The sequence below is a fragment of the Pristiophorus japonicus genome, chromosome 7, assembly GCF_044704955.1.
Source record: "Pristiophorus japonicus isolate sPriJap1 chromosome 7, sPriJap1.hap1, whole genome shotgun sequence".
NCBI classification, from domain to species: Eukaryota; Metazoa; Chordata; class Chondrichthyes; family Pristiophoridae; genus Pristiophorus; species Pristiophorus japonicus.
The window spans coordinates 55,397,901-55,415,710 of record NC_091983.1 but is presented as its reverse complement, the minus strand read 5'-3'; the positions used below and the strand labels follow the sequence as shown (position 1 = coordinate 55,415,710).

At 42.0% G+C, this 17,810-nt stretch overlaps 1 protein-coding gene across 1 annotated transcript; it reads right to left on the bottom strand.

The window, feature by feature from the left end:
• Positions 1-4,604: 4,604 nt before the first annotated feature.
• On the bottom strand, positions 4,605-15,922 carry rsad2 (radical S-adenosyl methionine domain containing 2). The gene is made up of 6 exons (XM_070884363.1): positions 15,616-15,922; positions 14,646-14,807; positions 12,921-13,150; positions 5,842-5,991; positions 5,080-5,112; positions 4,605-4,769 (listed from the first exon to the last, which is right to left on the bottom strand). Exons 1-6 carry the CDS (start codon positions 15,920-15,922, stop codon positions 4,605-4,607), a joined length of 1,047 nt encoding a protein of 348 aa, XP_070740464.1.
• Between the last annotated feature and the right edge of the window lie 1,888 nt (positions 15,923-17,810).

The window sequence follows — 17,810 nt, the reverse complement described above, 5'->3', positions numbered from 1 at the left end:
GCAATCCATCAGCGGCCGGCTGCGTCACTGGCAACACCGCCAGCCCCAGCCTGCGCTTGCTGCAGCTGCGGCCAATGAAACCGAAGGCACCATTGAAGAGGGAGAGGGAGGGGGGAAGAACCCGCACGCACGGAGCCGGGCGGTCCGAGTGGAACACCGGGTGAACCGTTGCTAGGCGGCGGCTGTAACGCGGCGTGGGCCGTTGCTAAGCGGCGGCTCCGGCTCCGGCTCCGGCTCCAGCCCGGTGCTGAATAGTTAGCTCGCGCGCGGGTTAGCAGGTGAAAGCGGCGCGACTTGGGTGTAGAGCAGGCTCGGTGGGATTGTCTATTTAGTCACTTGTGTTGCTGCAGGTTTGAATGGGGTCCGCTCCACATCCTCCCCGGTGATTGATCCCAGTTCAGGCACTGGCCCGCCGAGTAAGTACACGGGGATTGATGTGGTTTAAAATCTAAAGCACATCGGCACACAACTGGTATTACCCATGTTTAGAGACAACACGCAACCGGGCTTTTGTTACGCAGGGAGTAACACCGGATTCAGAGGTGCAGAGAGCACAGTACTAACTAGAGGGCGCGTGTAAATACGATGTCCGAGACCTGAAGGAGCGCTTGAGGTCTGGAGCCCTCTGACGGACACTGTTGGCTCTTGGAATAGATCGACCTGGGGAAAAATATCGATGGTCTGGAATTTCCTGCCCATTTGCACCCAGGCCCGCAGTCTGGATCCAAATCACATATGCGGCCGAAAGCAATTGCGGAATTTTGTGCGTTAAGTGCAAGTGTATTATTGATCCCTCCGCCCATAATAATTACACCGAATGTACAGCATAGGAACAGGCCATTCGGCCCAATCGGTCAATGCCGGTATTTATGCTCCATAGGAGCCTACTTCATCTCACCATTATCAACATGTCCATCTATTCCTTTCTCCCTCATGCACTTACCTCACGTCCTCCTAAATGCTATTTGCCTCAACTACTCCTTGTGGCAATAGGTTCCACATTTTCTTCTGAATTCCTTATTAGGTTTATTAGTGACTATCCTAGTTATGAACCCTAGTTTGGACTCTCCCACAAGTAGAATTTTTTTTTCTACCTCTACCCTTCATAATTTTAAAGAGATCTATTAGGTCACTCCTCAGCTCTCTTTTAATGGTCTCACTCCCAAGTTGCACTTGTACACTTGCTCAGACGGTTTCTTCAAATTCCGACCAGATTTTCAGGTGCAGCAGGAAACGTCATTTTTTTCTGGTGCTTTATTGACATTTTTGAGCATTTAAAAAATAAAGCCTCACTGAGACCTGCACTGTGTTTTTTGTTTCTTTGAATTATTTTTATCATATAAGTATGTCACATTAAAAATTGCATAGCCTCTCCGATTGCAGATTATTAATAGTGATGTGCCTAATGTGCACCCATGGAGAAAATTCTCGGCCATCGTCTTCGAGGATTGTTAAGGATCCCACAGTGTGTAACATGATGAACAAAAAGTTAAAAAAAACTGCAGATGCTGAAAATTAGAAACAAAAGCAGAAAATGCTGGAACCACGTAGCAGGTCAGTCAGTGGAGAAAACTGACAAGCTGGCGTGTCCTGGAGGGTGAATTTCTGCAGGGGTTCTGCTTGTCTGCCATACCTTCACTGACACCATTTTTCTGGGGTTCCATGACTCTTACGAAAATACAATGGAGAAGCTCTGCTTAATATTAACTTAACAGGTGCTATATTATCCTTAAAGAAATGTAACCTCAAAGGATTTGAATACAAAGTAGGCACTGCATATTTATCCACTTTATTAACATTTTTAAAGCATTTGTTGGTACAAAATAATATTACAAGTGGCAGCATTATATACACAAAAATATAATTCTTAATATATACATCAGTTCCACTGTACTGAATCTGGGATAAGCCAAAATAAATTTTAAAATTCCAAACATTATTAACTACATATCCTAACTTGCATGAAGTCCTATTCACCCAACACTCCTTTGCTCGCTGACATACATTGGCTCCTGGTCTGGCAACGCCTCGATTTTAAATTTTTTATCCTTGTGTTGAAATCCTACCATGGCCTCTCCCCTCCCTATCTCTATAAACTTCTCCAGCCCTACTACCCTCCGAGATCTCTGCACTCTTCCAATTCTGGCCTCCCGCACATCCTTAATTTTTGGCGGTCTGCCTAGGTCCTAAGCTCTGGTATTCCCTCCCTAAACCTCCCTACCTCTCCTCCTTTAAGACATAACTTAAAACCTAACTTTTTCCTGTCCTGTGAAACACCTTGGGAGGTTTTATAGTGTTAAAGGAGCTATATAACTGCAAGTTGTTGTAAATTCCTTCCAAAGTTAGAAGTATGAAATCATTTGTATACTGCTATTAAGAACAGATAAGAATCAGACAATTGCAAAATCTTACTAATATAAGATACACAATGACACTCAGTGATTTACTCAGAAAATAAACCAGAGTGATGCTTTTCTGAAATCAAAAATGAAACATGTGGACTAGCTGCCTTTCAAGTTTATTTTTTCCTGTAAACCATCGGACCCCACTTACTTATACTGCATATTCTTTTGAAATTGGAATTATTCTGCTGTGTGAAGAGGTACAGTTGACCGATTCCTATGCTACTTTTGTTTAGTTACATGATGATCAGTAGTACACGAGGGCTCAGTGTGTGTGCTTGTGTAGAAGACATTTTGGATTGAGAGTATTCTTAGTAATGTGGTGGAATGGATAATTTGCTACAAGGTTTCAGAATAAGGCCAGATGGGCACGATGAATACTTGTAGAGATGGCTACAGAAAGAAATATAACAAAAGCTGATTAGGAAATAGAGAAAGAGCTGGCCAGAAGAGAGAGAAGGAAATTTTTTTTTGAAGAACAGAGTGAAATAGAGGTAAATAAAAGGGAAAACAATGGATCAGGACAGGGAGGGAGAGAAAAAAATAGTAGGTAAGGCAGACAAATAAATGAATGAGGGAAGCAAAGACCAAAAGATAAAGTTTTATTCATATGTACATTGTAATAAAGTGAAACGATGAGAAAAACATAAAGCAAGACATTGTAAGAGGGTGTAATAAGCTTTGAGTTAAAATAAAGGGGCCAAATGGCCTACCCTGCTCCTATTTCTTATGTAAAGGTGGTAAGAATGGGAGAAATCATTAACAGTGAAAGGACACAGGCCATTAGAGAAAAAGGGAGAGTACTGAAAATCTGTGAGAAAAGTTGAGAGGAGATACGCAGTGCTCAACAGAAAACAATGACGGTAGGTGAGTACAAAAGAAAATAAGAGAGAAAATTATCCTATATTTTCTTTTGCAATTAACTTTTTGTTAATCATCTTTTTGACTTACATATTTTACTTAGTAACTTATCAAGAGTGAATGGAATATCCACTCTTTTCCCTCTGTAACTCTGCATTCTGCCAAAATTTGAAACAAAACATTATTCCCAGCTATTTGCTTTGTTTGCTGTAAAATATACTTGTTTGCTGCAAGTCCCACCTGCTACCAACTCATTGGCTGACACAGTGATATCGATAGACACACCAAACAAACTGAGACACTGAAGTTGAATCAAAATAGTCCCAACAGTGCCTTAAGCAAAAAGGTAAACTGCTGGAACAGCGACATATTTGGTATAAAGAAATGATGCTGAACTTCTGATAAGTGAGCATTTCTGCTAAAACAAGTGGATAGAATTTAATAGTAAAGTGATTATTCACAAAGAACTGACAACAGACTATATATACTTTGAAATACTTTGCATCATGTATTAATACAATTCAAACATTGTGTATAAAAAAATAAAAAAACTATTATTCTACAAATAATAATTCTCTATATTACACATAAATGTTATATTGAAAATATACACCATGACTGTATCAATTTGAAAACCAGTCTTAGATTCTTCACTTAAAAATAGTTTATTGAAGATTTTTAATTTAATTTTTTTTAAATACCTGGACCATCAATGTTACATTTTTATGGTACTCAGATATAGGTTTGTAATCTGTTTGAAATGTATTAAAAACATAAACCATTCAAAATACAGCCAATCTCACAACATCTATTGGTTCATATTGCAATCGATTCTCTATTGTTTTCCAATATAATAATGGATATCAACAATATTTTTTTCTGGGTGGATGATGCACATCAGATCATTCTGCTAAGACCTAGCTCAAACAGGCTTTCAATACATTACAATACAGGCAATCAAAAATCTTTTTAAGTACAAAGGCATTTCAGAAAATATAGCAAAATATATATTTTTTGTAATATTGTTTTGCTCCATTCTTAAAAGTTCTGCACTTCACTGCAAACTAGTGCATTGATTTTACGTATGCAACACCTATGTCCCATATTGCTGTGTATGACTAGGGTGCAGTTGAAAGGACACAGCATTAAGTGTCGGATTCTTTGGGACAATTAAAATAGTCCAAAATACTGAAATATTTAATCATAAAATATTAGCTTTATCAGAATGTTGGCTCTTGCAGACAATAATAGTCAGAAAAGGATCAGAGTCACTTATTGAATGCACAATATGTACGTGTTGCATGAACACAATTAATGATATGAAGGTAGAGCAGCAATCAGTTACCATTCCAGATGCATATCTGCTTTGCTCCATATATATTTCCCTCCACGTTTAAGAAACATCCTCTCATCAAACCCACTAAATTTAATAGCGTTCTCAACGCCTACATCCAAGATGGATTTGGATGGATCTTTTCTGCCTTGCGTGCAATCTAGGAAGCGCATCTGAAAAATATTAAGAGAACAGAAAGGAAAAATAATTAAAAATATATTCCATATAGCCTTCAAATTTCAAATATATATTCAATTTACTTTTGAAAGTTACTATTGAATGTGCTTCCATCACCCTTTTTAATTGTGCCTTTCTCATAGATTACAAGTAGTCTGAATGTCTAAGCGTCCTATTACAGTAACAATTTTTTGTAGAAATGATGTGCAGCAACACATTTTATATTTGCTTTTTATGCAGGGAATAATAGAGGAAACTTGACAGAAGTGCATTGTATTCTGTCAGGTGTAATAATACAGTACTTACATATTCATCAAGGATGAGGTAGGAATCTCGCATCTGTGGAGAGGACAACAAACGTAAATTAGAACCATGACTATGTTATTTGTTCAACAAATATGCCATTTTTTAAGCAATTCTACATGAATATGTACAAAAGCCAAAACAACACCAATGTAAAAACATAAAGACACAAAACTAAAGATGAAGTACAGGAAAATCTACAATTATAATATATGCAATAGCGTATGTCGTTCATGTGGACTAGCCGACATCTGCAACGTCCAACAGTAGTCAGGAAAGGAACACAAGACAAAGGCTTACAACAATTTTTAGATTTTGCATAATCATGTACTATAGCAACAGTACTTATTGGAGTCTAGGTATATGGATGTGCTATGGATATATCTGAATTTTCAGATGAATGTTTGTCACTCTAGACAGGATTCATTGGAGGGAATTGATTTTGTTCCTTTTCATTTGAAATCACAAAAGTGTACAATCAGCCCTTCAGACTTAGAGATGTGTTTTTATTGACATTATAATAATGGACTTGGGTTCCAGATGTGACTACACCCATGATATTGACCATCAGGTCCACAGCTGGCTGCCAGTAGCGAAGAACAAAGCTAAAGCTGTGATAGCAGGTGTGCTCAAATGAATCACTTTTAACAGAGGATGGAAGCTGACTGATGGTCAAAAATGTAAAGGAAAGCCCAGTAAGCTTCCTCACGTAATGTTGTACTCAAATGATACTACTAGTTCTGTTTCTTTTCCTACACATCTTACTTTCTCATTAGATTCAGGCACGAGGCACTTGATCTCTTTATGCCGATCCAAAAATCTTTGGAAGTCGTTGCTGCTGATAATAAATGTTTCTGCATGTCTCAGAGCTTCTTCTCCAGCATTCTCCCCTTCAATCAACAAGCACTGAAACACCTGCATTGAATAAAATACATATATCAATTATACAGTATTCATTATCACAAACGTACCTGCTCATGTGATGCATCCAGTATGTATTCTCCAGTTATCTGAGACATTATACAATGTATTTTATCTGTATTTCCTATGCTGTTCTTGTGGCCTATCTGAGAAAGACTACCTAATTATTGCCATTTAGTTCTAAGTTATGCCCAGTGTCCTGCTGTGCACTTAAACCAAATAGACCGAGTCTGGCAAAAACAAATTTCACACACTTTCATCCTTACAACCACAGAGAAAGGAGATACTCATTCGATCGTTTTCAGCAGGATTTGAATGCAGGTCACACACAAAAGAAGAACAATGTTTTGGGATATATTTGCAGGTGAGCCATCAGCTACAAATTACCACTGCAGTCCCACTTATTATTCAGGGCACACACTGAAGCTATAGAAGTACTTTTCATTCAGGCTACGCACCCATCAACACCTGATGGTTCCATGATCACCACAGCTGACTGTAGAACTTTCTGATGTAACCCACTCCCTCCTCTATTTATTGGGGACTTGGCCTGCAGGATGTTGCATGGAGCAGTCCCGTGCAATAAGTTTTTAAGTCCGTTCACAGACTCCCAGACCACCTGCAATTTCTGCGGTCTGGAGGAGTCTGTGTTCCATGTATATGTCGAGTGTGTGAGGATGCAGCCCCTATTCCATTATTTGAAGGGGTTGCTCCTCAAATTCTGGTTGCACTTCAGTCCCACACTCCTGATCTTTGGGCACCCTGTGCGGAGGGGAGTGGGCAGGTAGGAAGGCCTCCTCGTAGGACTGCTCCTGGGCATGGCCAAGATGGCCATCAACCGGTCCAGGCAGCGGGTGGTTGTTCAGCCCGACTGCCTGCCTCTCTTCCGTGGTTACATTCGAGCCAGGGTGTCCCTGGAGATGGAGCACACAGTGTCCACTGGTACGCTTGCGGCCTTCCGCGAGAGGTGGGCACCGGAGGGACTGGAGTGCATCATCACCCCCGGCAACCAAATTTAAATTTGAACTACATAACGTCTAAAGTTTAATTTGTTTATTTGTCGGTTTAGTGCCCCTTTAATAAGGGGGCACTTGTATTATACTTGATTTACAGGTACAACTCAAAATAGTTGTAATCCACTCCCTGCCATTTCAGTTCAAAATCTATATATGGGCACATTCACATTAACATCTAAACACAATACAGTATGATATTTCAAGTGAAACTTTCCTTCCCTGCTCCTTTAGTGGGCCTCTTTATTCATTTTTAAAAACATGTACATATTCTCACTGCTAGAAGAGGAAAATGTCAAAAATAGACCTTAGTAATGATCACCATTAAATAAGCAGAACACAACTCAAATTGAGCATTGAGACTCATAGCACTACGCTCTCATAAACCAACAATATTCAAACCCATAACAAAGACAATACACTACTACAGAATTGCCTTTACTACGATTATAAATAGCTCTCCACAATTCTCTAAAAGTTGACTAAACACATTACCCATATTAAAGGTACGTTAATTCGGCTTGAAAATTCCCTCTAGACTCCAGGTAAGATATGAAGAATCGTGACACACTACTAATTATACGCCGCTTTTATATTGTTCTGTGCAACTAAAACCAGTAGCCGAGAAGACCCATCTTTTAATAGGTCTTCCTGGGACCAATAAACACGCTGTTCTGATGGCAACAGTGAGAGCTGGTAAGTGATATCATGACACATCATGATGTAATCACGTATAACATACATAGTGGTGTCATGATGCCACTTGCTCCTGATGTCATGACATCAGCATAAGCACTGCCCAAACTATCACAGTCAGACAGAGCAATTGCAAACCACCAGGGCCCACTTTGCAGTTCGACGTAAATGTGATGAGAGGCACCTTTAGACTGCTCTCCTGAAACCAAAACTGCAATATGGAGGAGAGAGTGAGAGACTTGTTGCATAGGGAGTATCTTTTCTATTGCTGCCAACATCAAGTGTCTGAAGACAGTACTTAAGATAGTGTGGTAAATACTACATACACTGCCTCCCACATCCCAATGTGAAGTATTCATTTTATTTTCCTTTAAAGGATGAAAGGCAAAGTGAACTTTGCCGAGATTCAAATGCAGAATCTTCTGGTCTCAAGTTCATCACTCAAGCAATTGAGCAATTCAGCACTCCCAGGCCATGACATACTCTGGGCAAAATGTACAGACTTTCAGCTTTCTTTCTATTCAGCACTTTGCTTGTCTCCAAATGTCTCTGCATAAAATTGTAGCAGCTGATTCCCATCTTCCTGTGGGGAGGAGAAGTAAAGTGTTTTCTCTCCACATCAATTCTGAGGCATGTTTGATAAAACTCACTCCTCTGTCACAAAGCAATGACCCTCTCCTATTATTTTCTTCCCCCTTTTACTGTTCCTCTCATGAACACATGCTGAAGTCATGCTGGCAGCCCTCTGGTACCTCATCCAATGTATGAGCTTTGTGTATGCTAACTCACAGCCAAACCCAACAATATCTTGACCTGACATTCACATATGTGTTTTAGTACATGCCAATGTAGAAAACTAGTCCAAGCTGGTCAACAACTTCACAAAATATGATTAAACCTTAAAAAAGTCAAAAATTCAAATCCAGCCTTGGATCGAAGCCAACTGTGTAATGACATTGAAATCACTTTGCAGCATGGACTTGTCATAACTTACGCTGCGGGTACACTAAAAATTCTATTTCTTGTATAATGGGGGAAACTTTGTTATACTCCCTTGCCACCCAATATATATATTGGCACTTTTCGTCTCGGCAATTTCCATCCCACTCTCTCAGTTCATGTTGGCATCGGCACCCTTCTCTCCCTCCAGCTCAATTCACCCTTACCCTCTCATTTCATGCTGGCATTCCTTACGCATGCACTTAATATTCTTTCCAGTTTGTTTTCTTGTTCTTTTTCTAGTATATTTTATTGTACTTCAATCGAGCATATATTTCTAGTCATTTAATACCATCACGAGAAGTAAACAAAATGTTCTAAGCCTAGAAATCCAGAGGGAAAAGAAGTGTGGTGAGCTGGCACTCCTGCCCACTGTGGTAACCAGCCACTGACCCAGGGACTGGATCATTTGAGTATTTAGGGTGTCCACCATGGTGGAACGTATGCTGAAAAAGTTGGGGTGGCATTCTGCCTCTGCAAAGGGGCACCCAAGGTCCAAATCAGGCTGAAGAAAAGGACCATTTTATGTTTACAATTCCACTCAGGGAGGAGATGGAAAGCATTATTATGATAATCGATTCCTCTGGCATCGATTGTTTTTGCCATTTTGCTCCTTGGGGCCTTTAGGCAGCCCAGAGAGAAATCCACGCCTTGCTCTCAGCAGGTGTAGATTCTGCTGGTGAGCACAGTGGAATTTCCAATGAAGCCAAGGAATGTTCTCAGACATGGGAACCAATACAGGGAGACAGAGGGAAACAAAATGGAGACAGAAGCAAAAGACAGAAAGGAGATGAGTAAAAGTGAAGGGCAGAGAACCCAAGGCAAAAAACAAAAAGGGCCACTGTACAGCAAAATTCTAAAGGGTCAAAGTGTAATAAAAAGGCAAGCCTGAAAGCTCGGTGCCTCAATGCGAGGAGTATTCGGAACCCAGGAGAAGGCTCTGAGCTAGTTAGAGTGGGTGAGAGTTCAGATGAACAGGACCCCAAGAAAGAATGCAAAAGGCAGGAGGCAACAGAGCAGAGTAGCACTGGGGTAAGGGTAAACCACAAGGTGATAGGAAGGGACAATATGTATGAATATAAAGGGGCTGCAGGAGGGGTCAAAATTAAAATTCATGGTTTAAAAACTAGTATTAAATCACTCTACCTAAACGCACGCAGCATTCGAAATAAAGTAAATGAGTTGACGGCACAAATCCTTACAAATGGGTATGATTTGGTGGCCATTACAGAAACGTGGTTGCAGGGTGGCCAAGACTGGGAATTAAACATACAGGGGTATCTGACAATTCGGAAAGATAGACAAGAAGGGAAAGGAGGTGGGGTAGCTCTGTTAATAAAGGATGATATCAGGGCAGTTGTGAGAGATGATATTGGCTCTAATGAACAAAATGTTGAATCATTGTGGGTGGAGATTAGAGATAGTAAGGGGAAAAAGTCACTGGTGGGCGTAGTTTATAGGCCCCCAAATAATAACTTCACGGTGGGGCGGACAATAATCAAGGGAATAATGGAGGCATGTGAAAAAGGAATGGCAGTAATCATGGGGGATTTTAACCTACATATTGATTGGTCAAATCAAATCGCACGGGGTAGCCTTGAGGAGGAATTCATAGAATGCATACGGGATTGTTTCTTAGAACAGTATGTTACAGAACCTACAAGGGAGCAAGCTATCTTAGATCTGGTCCTGTGTAATGAGACAGGAATAATAAACGATCTCCTAGTAAAAGATCCTCTCGGAATGAGTGATCACAGTATGGTTGAATTTGTAATACAGATTGAGGGTGAGGAAGTAGTGTCTCAAACGAGCGTACTATGCTTAAACAAAGGGGACTACAGTGGGATGAGGGCAGAGTTGGCTAAAGTAGACTGCGAACACAGACTAAACAGTGGCACAATTGAGGAACAGTGGAGGAATTTTCAGGAGCTCTTTCATAGTGCTCAACAAAAATATATTCCAGTGAAAATAAGGGCGGTAAGAGAAGGGATAACCAGCCGTGGATAACTAAGGAAATAAAGGAGATTATCAAATTAAAAACCAATGCGTATAAGGTGGCCAAGGTTAGTGGGAAACTAGAAGATTGGGAAAATTTTAAACGACAGCAAAGAATGACTAAGAAAGCAATAAAGAAAGGAAAGATAGATTACGAAAATAAACTTGCGCAAAACATAAAAACAGATAGTAAAAGCTTTTACCGATATATAAAATGGAAGAGAGTGACTAAAGTAAATGTTGGTCCCTTAGAAGATGAGAAGGGGGATTTAATAATGGGAAATGTGGAAATGGCTGTATCCTTAAACAATTATTTTGCTTCGATCTTCACAGTGGAAGACACAAAAACCATGCCAAAAATTGCTGGTCTCGGGAATGTGGGAAGGGAGGACCTTGAGACAATCACTATCACTAGCGGGTAGTGCTGGACAGGCTAATGGAACTCAAGGTGGACAAGTCCCCTGGTCCTGATAAAATGCATCCCAGGGTATTAAAAGAGATGGCGGAAGTTATAGCAGATGCATTCGTTATAATCTTCCAAAATTCTCTGGACTCTGGGGAGGTACCAGCGGATTGGAAAGCAGCTAATGTAACGCCTCTGTTTAAAAAAGGGGGCAGACAAAAGGCAGGTAACTATAGGCCGGTTAGTTTAACATCTGTAGTGGGGAAAATGCTTGAAGCTATCATTAAGGAAGAAATAGCAGGACATCTAGATAGGAATAGTGCAATCAAGCAGGCGCAACATGGATTCATGAAGGGGAAATCATGTTTAACTAATTTACTGGAATTCTTTGAGGATATAACGAGCATGGTGGATAGAGGTGTACCGATGGATGTGGTGTATTTAGATTTCCAAAAGACATTCGATAAGGTGCCGCACAAAAGGTTACTGCAGAAGATAAAGGTACGTGGAGTCAGAGGAAATGTATTAGCATGGATAGAGAATTGGCTGGCTAACAGAAAGCAGAGAGTCGGGATAAATGAGTCCTTTTCAGGTTGGAAATCGGTGGTTAGTGGTGTGCCACAAGGATCGGTGCTGGGACCACAACTGTTTACAAGATACATAGATAACCTGGAAGAGGGGACAGAGTGTAGTGTAACAAAATTTGCAGATGACACAAAGATTAGTGGGAAAGCGGGTTGTGTCGAGGACACAGAGAGGCTGCAAAGAGATTTAGATAGGTTAAGCGAATGGGCTAAGGTTTGGCAGATGGAATACAATGTCGGAAAATGTGAGGTCATCCACCTTGGAAAAAAAAACAGTAAAAGGGAATATTATTTGAATGGGGAGAAATTACAACATGCTGCAGTGCAGAGGGATCTGGGGGTCCTTGTGCATGAATCCCAAAAAGTTGGTTTGCAGGTGCAGCAGGTAATCAGGAAGGCGAATGGAATGTTGGCCTTCATTGCGAGAGGGATGGAGTACAAAAGCAGGGAGGTCCTGCTGCAACTGTACAAGGTATTGGTGAGGCCGCATCTGGAGTACTGTGTGCAGTTTTGGTCACCTTACTTAAGGAAGGATATACTAGCTTTGGAGGGGGTACAGAGACGATTCACTAGGCTGATTCCGGAGATGAGGGGGTTACCTTATGATGATAGATTGAGTAGACTGGGCTTTTACTCGTTGGAGTTCAGAAGGATCTTATAGAAACATTTAAAATAATGAAAGGGATAGACAAGATAGAGGCAGAGAGGTTGTTTCCACTGGTCGGGGAGAATAGAACTAGGAGGCACAGCCTCAAAATACAGGGGAGCCAATTTAAAACCGAGTTGAGAAGGAATTTCTTCTCCCAGAGCGTTATGAATCTATGGAATTCTCTGCCCAAGGAAGCAGTTGAGGCTAGCTCGTTGAATGTATTCAAATCACAAGTAGATAGATTTTTAACCAATAAGGGAATTAAGGGTTATGGGGAGCGGGCGGGTAAGTGGAGCTGAGTCCACGGCCAGATCAGCCATGATCTTGTTGAATGGCAGAGCAGGCTCGAGGGGCTAGATGGCCTCCACCTGTTCCAAATTCTTATGTTCTTATGTGCTCAAACCACATAGTCTGGTGATCAGAAGAGCCTGCCACCTCTAGATCAGGATTTTGGAGCCACCCAAAGTAGCAACTGACTCCACCACAGTTACACTAGAATTCTGTCCCTCCCCACCGCCGCCATGTTCTTAAACGTTATAGCTTGTAATTTATAACAATCAAGCAATGTGAATTAATTGAATTACCTTCCACCTTACTGGATTTACAATCCTGATTTGTTCATTCATATCCTCTTCAACATTGAATGTGTTGATGACAGAGTTGATTTTAAAAGCCACTTTGTAATCTTTGCACCACTGTCTGACTTTGAGGAGGTTCTCAATGTGATGTTTGTTCCCCTGGCCACGGCCTATCAGACGATTGGTGTCCTCTTCAAAACTGTCACATGAAACAGCCAAAATGTCCAGATCCTTTCCTGTAACATGAATGTTTGATATTAAGCGTTGAGCTACAGCAATATAGTTTTTAAAGCTGGATAATAATTGTCATTTCTGCTTGCTGCATTAAAACGAGAAAAACTATCTCGTGTCATGTTACAAAAAGGCAGTCCTCGGCCCTACAAATTCTGCTCTGTAACTAAGCTGGCTAGAGATGTTGACAGGTCTTTTATTTTACCTTCCTTCACTCAGATAAAGTGCCTCATCTATGCTTGGTACCTTTCCACATACCTCATGAACCTTGGAATGTACTTTGTGGGGAATCATTAAGATAGATTGCCCAATGTCCATGGTACAGCACATTAGTGCACGTGGTCTGATATTAATTACCATTTTTTAATGAGGGTCATGGGTGAATGTAGTACAGGCTCGACCTCCCGAATCCGGCAACCTCAGGACCGAGACGGAGCCGGTTTTTGTGTTTTTTCGGACTTCGGAACATCTTTCTGGCGTCACGAATCCGGAAACACCCGAGCTCAGGTTCAGGTCTTTCCAGATTTCAGAACATCGGGGGTGCGGGGAGGAGGGGGGTGCTCGCCAAGAAGTTGTTCGGGTCACCGGCCCCGTCGACGAGATTGTCGGGCAGGGCCCTGCCGCCGAGAAAGTGTTTGGGCGGGCCCTACCGCCGAGGACCTGATCGGGTGAGCCTCGCCGCTGAGGAAATGATCAGGCGGGGCCCCTCAACTGAGGAGATGTTCGGGCGGGGCCCCGCTGCCGAGGAAATATTTAGGTGGGGTCTCGCCACCGTGGAGGAGTTCCTTGTCTGGCCCGAGGTAGGTGGGGTCGGGCAGCCAAGGTAAAGTGGGGGGGAGGGGGGCCAGGGCGAGGTCGGACTGCGTGAAGTTTGGGCGAGCGAAGTAGGGGCGGGGCGAAGTCGGTTCGTCAAGGTGGGGGGAGTCCGGATATCAGAACATTTTCCGGTTTCCGGACGACCCCGCCATGGATCGGCCTAGTGTCCGGATTCCAGAACATTCTGGATTCCCGAACTCCGGATTGTGGAGGTCGAACCTGTATTATGAAACTAAGAATTTATTCTCATACCCATCTCCAGTTTTCACAAGTTCAAAGTGTTGAACAAATGGATTCAGGAAAGATAATCTGCCCTTAGATTTTGTAAGCATAAATTCAACAAATATTCCACCCCAATCCGTTTTCTCTGGGGTGCAACTTTTGATGGTGTTGGCACCTTGCTGGGTTTTGGTTCTACAGTTGCCAGCTGCCCTGGGTAGCTCACCCAAGGGCCTAGAGATTGAGTATTGAGACCAGCTTCTTGGTCTGTATGGCTTAATCCCACATCAAACAGTACATTTATTAACTGGGCCATTGGGAAAGGATACTTTATTTTTGTATATATTTATTTCATTGTAACTCCTTTTAGCAGTATTTAGTTAGAAAATAAACTGCAATCAGAATATAACTTATAGACACGTGCACCCCATTCCCAGACCTGAGTATAGACAGAAAACAAATTACCATAGTTTTTAAACCACTTCTCAGTGATCCGACTCCCATTGCTCACAACACTGACACTGGGCAATTTCAGCTCCTGTTTACAATACTGTACCAGCTTTCCTAGGAACTCCCCACGATTGTGTAGGAAAGGTTCTCCTCCCGAAAAATTTATTTTCTCCATACCTGGACAAGACAAAAACAAATTTAAAAACTGAATCCCGAGATATCAAAAGATAAGGGAACGCTATCAAGATGATCCTACCAATCTTTGTCTCACAATATAGTTGAAAAAGGAACTCAGACTCCAGATCACTAAACACTGGTTGGGCCTCAACTGGAGTATTGAGTCCAATTCTTTATAAAACACTGGTTCGGCCAGTATTGTGTCCAATTCTGGGCACCTCACTTTAGGAAGGATGTGAAAGCCTCAGAGAGGGAGCAGAAAAGAGTTATGAGAATGATTCCATGGATGAGGGACTTTGGTTATGTGGATAGACTGGAGAAGCTGGGAGAGCAGAGAAGATTGAGAGAAGATTTGATAGTGGTGTTCAAAATCACGAGGGGTGGAGACAAAGTAGATAAGAGAGAAATTTTCCATTTGCAGTGCATGCCTAAACCCAGAACCTGAGCAGTCCTTACGGGCACATAGCAACCTCATACTCTGTAACAAATTACAGCCCAATTTACTTATGTTAGTGGTGCATTATTCCTCTCCCCATTAATTTTGCATCTGCAATAGTATGCAGATAATTATTCTGAATGAGGAGAAACTAAACCGCATTACAATGCCGGCATCAGATTCCGCTAATACAAAAGCAAAATACGGCGGATACTGGAATCTGAAATTAAAACAGAAAATGCTGCAAATACTCAGCAGGTCAGGCAGCACCTGTGGAGAGAAACAGTTAACGTTTCAGGTCGATGACCCTTTGTCTGAGTATTTACAGCATTTTCTGTTTTTATTGTAGCGGATTCCGCTACTGTTGTTTACCTGCTGCTTTTAATAGCTTCAGTCCTTTTTTGGCTTCCTCCAGGGGCAACACAAAAGATGTCTTGGCGGTGTGGAAACAGAAGCCGCACTTGTAGTTGCATTGGCGGGTGAAGTGGTAATTGACGCTGGTCGGAGTTGCTGTCCGCTCTCTGCTCTGCTCCCCGCTACTCTTTACGCTTTCCCGTCTCCCCTCACTGATCCCAAATTTAACCAATGCTGTGATCTTCGCCAGCCACCGTGAGAGTTCGCCCACCTTGTCGATGCAAGCTTGCACCAGAAATTTAATACAAATGACCGCGATATACATTTTTTTAAATCTCGAGTGGTGTCGCTTTCTTGTGTGTTTCTCACCAGCGACTCTGTTGATGTTTAGGTCTGGTGAATTATATTTGTACAGCTCATGACAGGAAGGCAGTGACGTGTACCGATCCCTTGTGCAGGCAACGTTTCATTTCATCAGAACAGAGATCGAAAGTGATTTCACGTTTCAATTTCGTCAACTTCCTTAAGATCCTCGACTCATGTATCTAGTAGAGAATCCTCAATTTCAGTTACCTGGCTTTTCAAAGATAGACACATTTGCCCCGAAACAAACATTTCCTGCAATTGTTCACCTGCGATTGTGCGATGAAAGCAAACACAGTGTAATTGCCATGAATATGACACACATTCCTTCCACTCAACCTGCATTGCCTCTCTTTCTGCCATGTACCAGCACTTAGAATCTTGCCAAAATCCCACCCAGCAAACAGTATCCGGGTAAAAGATAATTGAAAAGATTATCTGATGCTATTTACATTGTTTCAAGGACTAGATGTGCGCTCGTGCTTTCTCTTGTTGGCCGTATGGTGTGCTTTTTCCATTCTTCAATCTAAGCCTGTGGCAAAGTGCTCCAAGTGAGAGGAGCAATTTTGTTGAGAGGTTGCTGTCAGTTGCCAAGCTCTATAGCTTTGAACCTGTGCGTGCTGCTTCACTCAGTATATCTGCAAAAGCTGGAGCCACATCTGACAACATCGTGACTGCCAGCAGCTGCCCATCTCTCACACTTCCTCACTGCTTTGGTTGGAGTGGGAACTTGCACTGAATTATTGAGTGAAGGCCACCTCCTCGGACCCTATCTACTTACGAATAGTCCACAGGGCATCACTTGACTTTTTTCCCCCAAGTGTCACCCCATCTGTCAAATCTGGTAATAAGACTCCTTCCTATAACTGAATGGGCATTGGCTTAATGGTGCCATTTAGAGAATTCATGAGAGAAGTTTGTTCTGTGCTTTGGGATTCCTTTTCAAAAGACCATGAAGTTGTCATTCGTTCCATGGTCCTCTGCATAACAATAAAGCCTTCCTGCAGGATTCCTCTACTTGTGGTTGTTTGTATCCTTGACCTATCAGCAGACCATATTAGGAAGTAGATTGTAGGAAAATTTGGCCAGGCAAGCAATTTCCCGCCGTCTCCCCCCTGCCCCCACAGCAGTTGCCTCCGTCATGAGATTCACATCCCTCATTTCCCCAGAATCAGAAATTCAAGGTTTATACCTCTCTTCCAGGAAATCTGCTTCTATCCTACTGTCTATTTGTGTGTCACTCCCTTTGTTTTGCCTTCCAACTGCTCTATTTCTATTTGACCAGCACACACTTTTCCCAGAATTACGTGGGATTATAGAAAATGCAAAGAGGGCTGTTAGGTTTGGAGTGTGTCATGTATGTACATTCTGTTTGTAGCCACCAGATGGTGTCATTGTTGGAGGCCACTGAGCAGTACGCACATGATGCTGCTCAGGTATAAAAGGCCAGCCATTTTGAGAGTCAGGCCTTTTGGGCCTAAATAAAGCAGAACCAAGGTTGTACCTTGCTTAGTTAAACAGTACTCAGTTTGACCTTTATTGCATACATAACATTTGGCAATGAGAATACAAGAACATTTGTTTGCAAAATGAGCACGATTGGATTTTTAGAGTGATTCGTGGAGGGAGAAGATTGGGCAAACTATGTGAGCTGTTGGAACCAGTACTTCGTGGCCAACAAAATGAAGGGGGTCAATGATGCAGATCGGCGCTGGGCTGTGTTCCTCACTGTGTGCGGTTCAAAGATCTACGGTCTGATGAAGAATCTACTCCTGCCTAGTGATCCAACAGAGAAAACGTATGAGGAGTTGTGTACATTGGTACGGGAGCACCTCAAGCCAGATGACGAT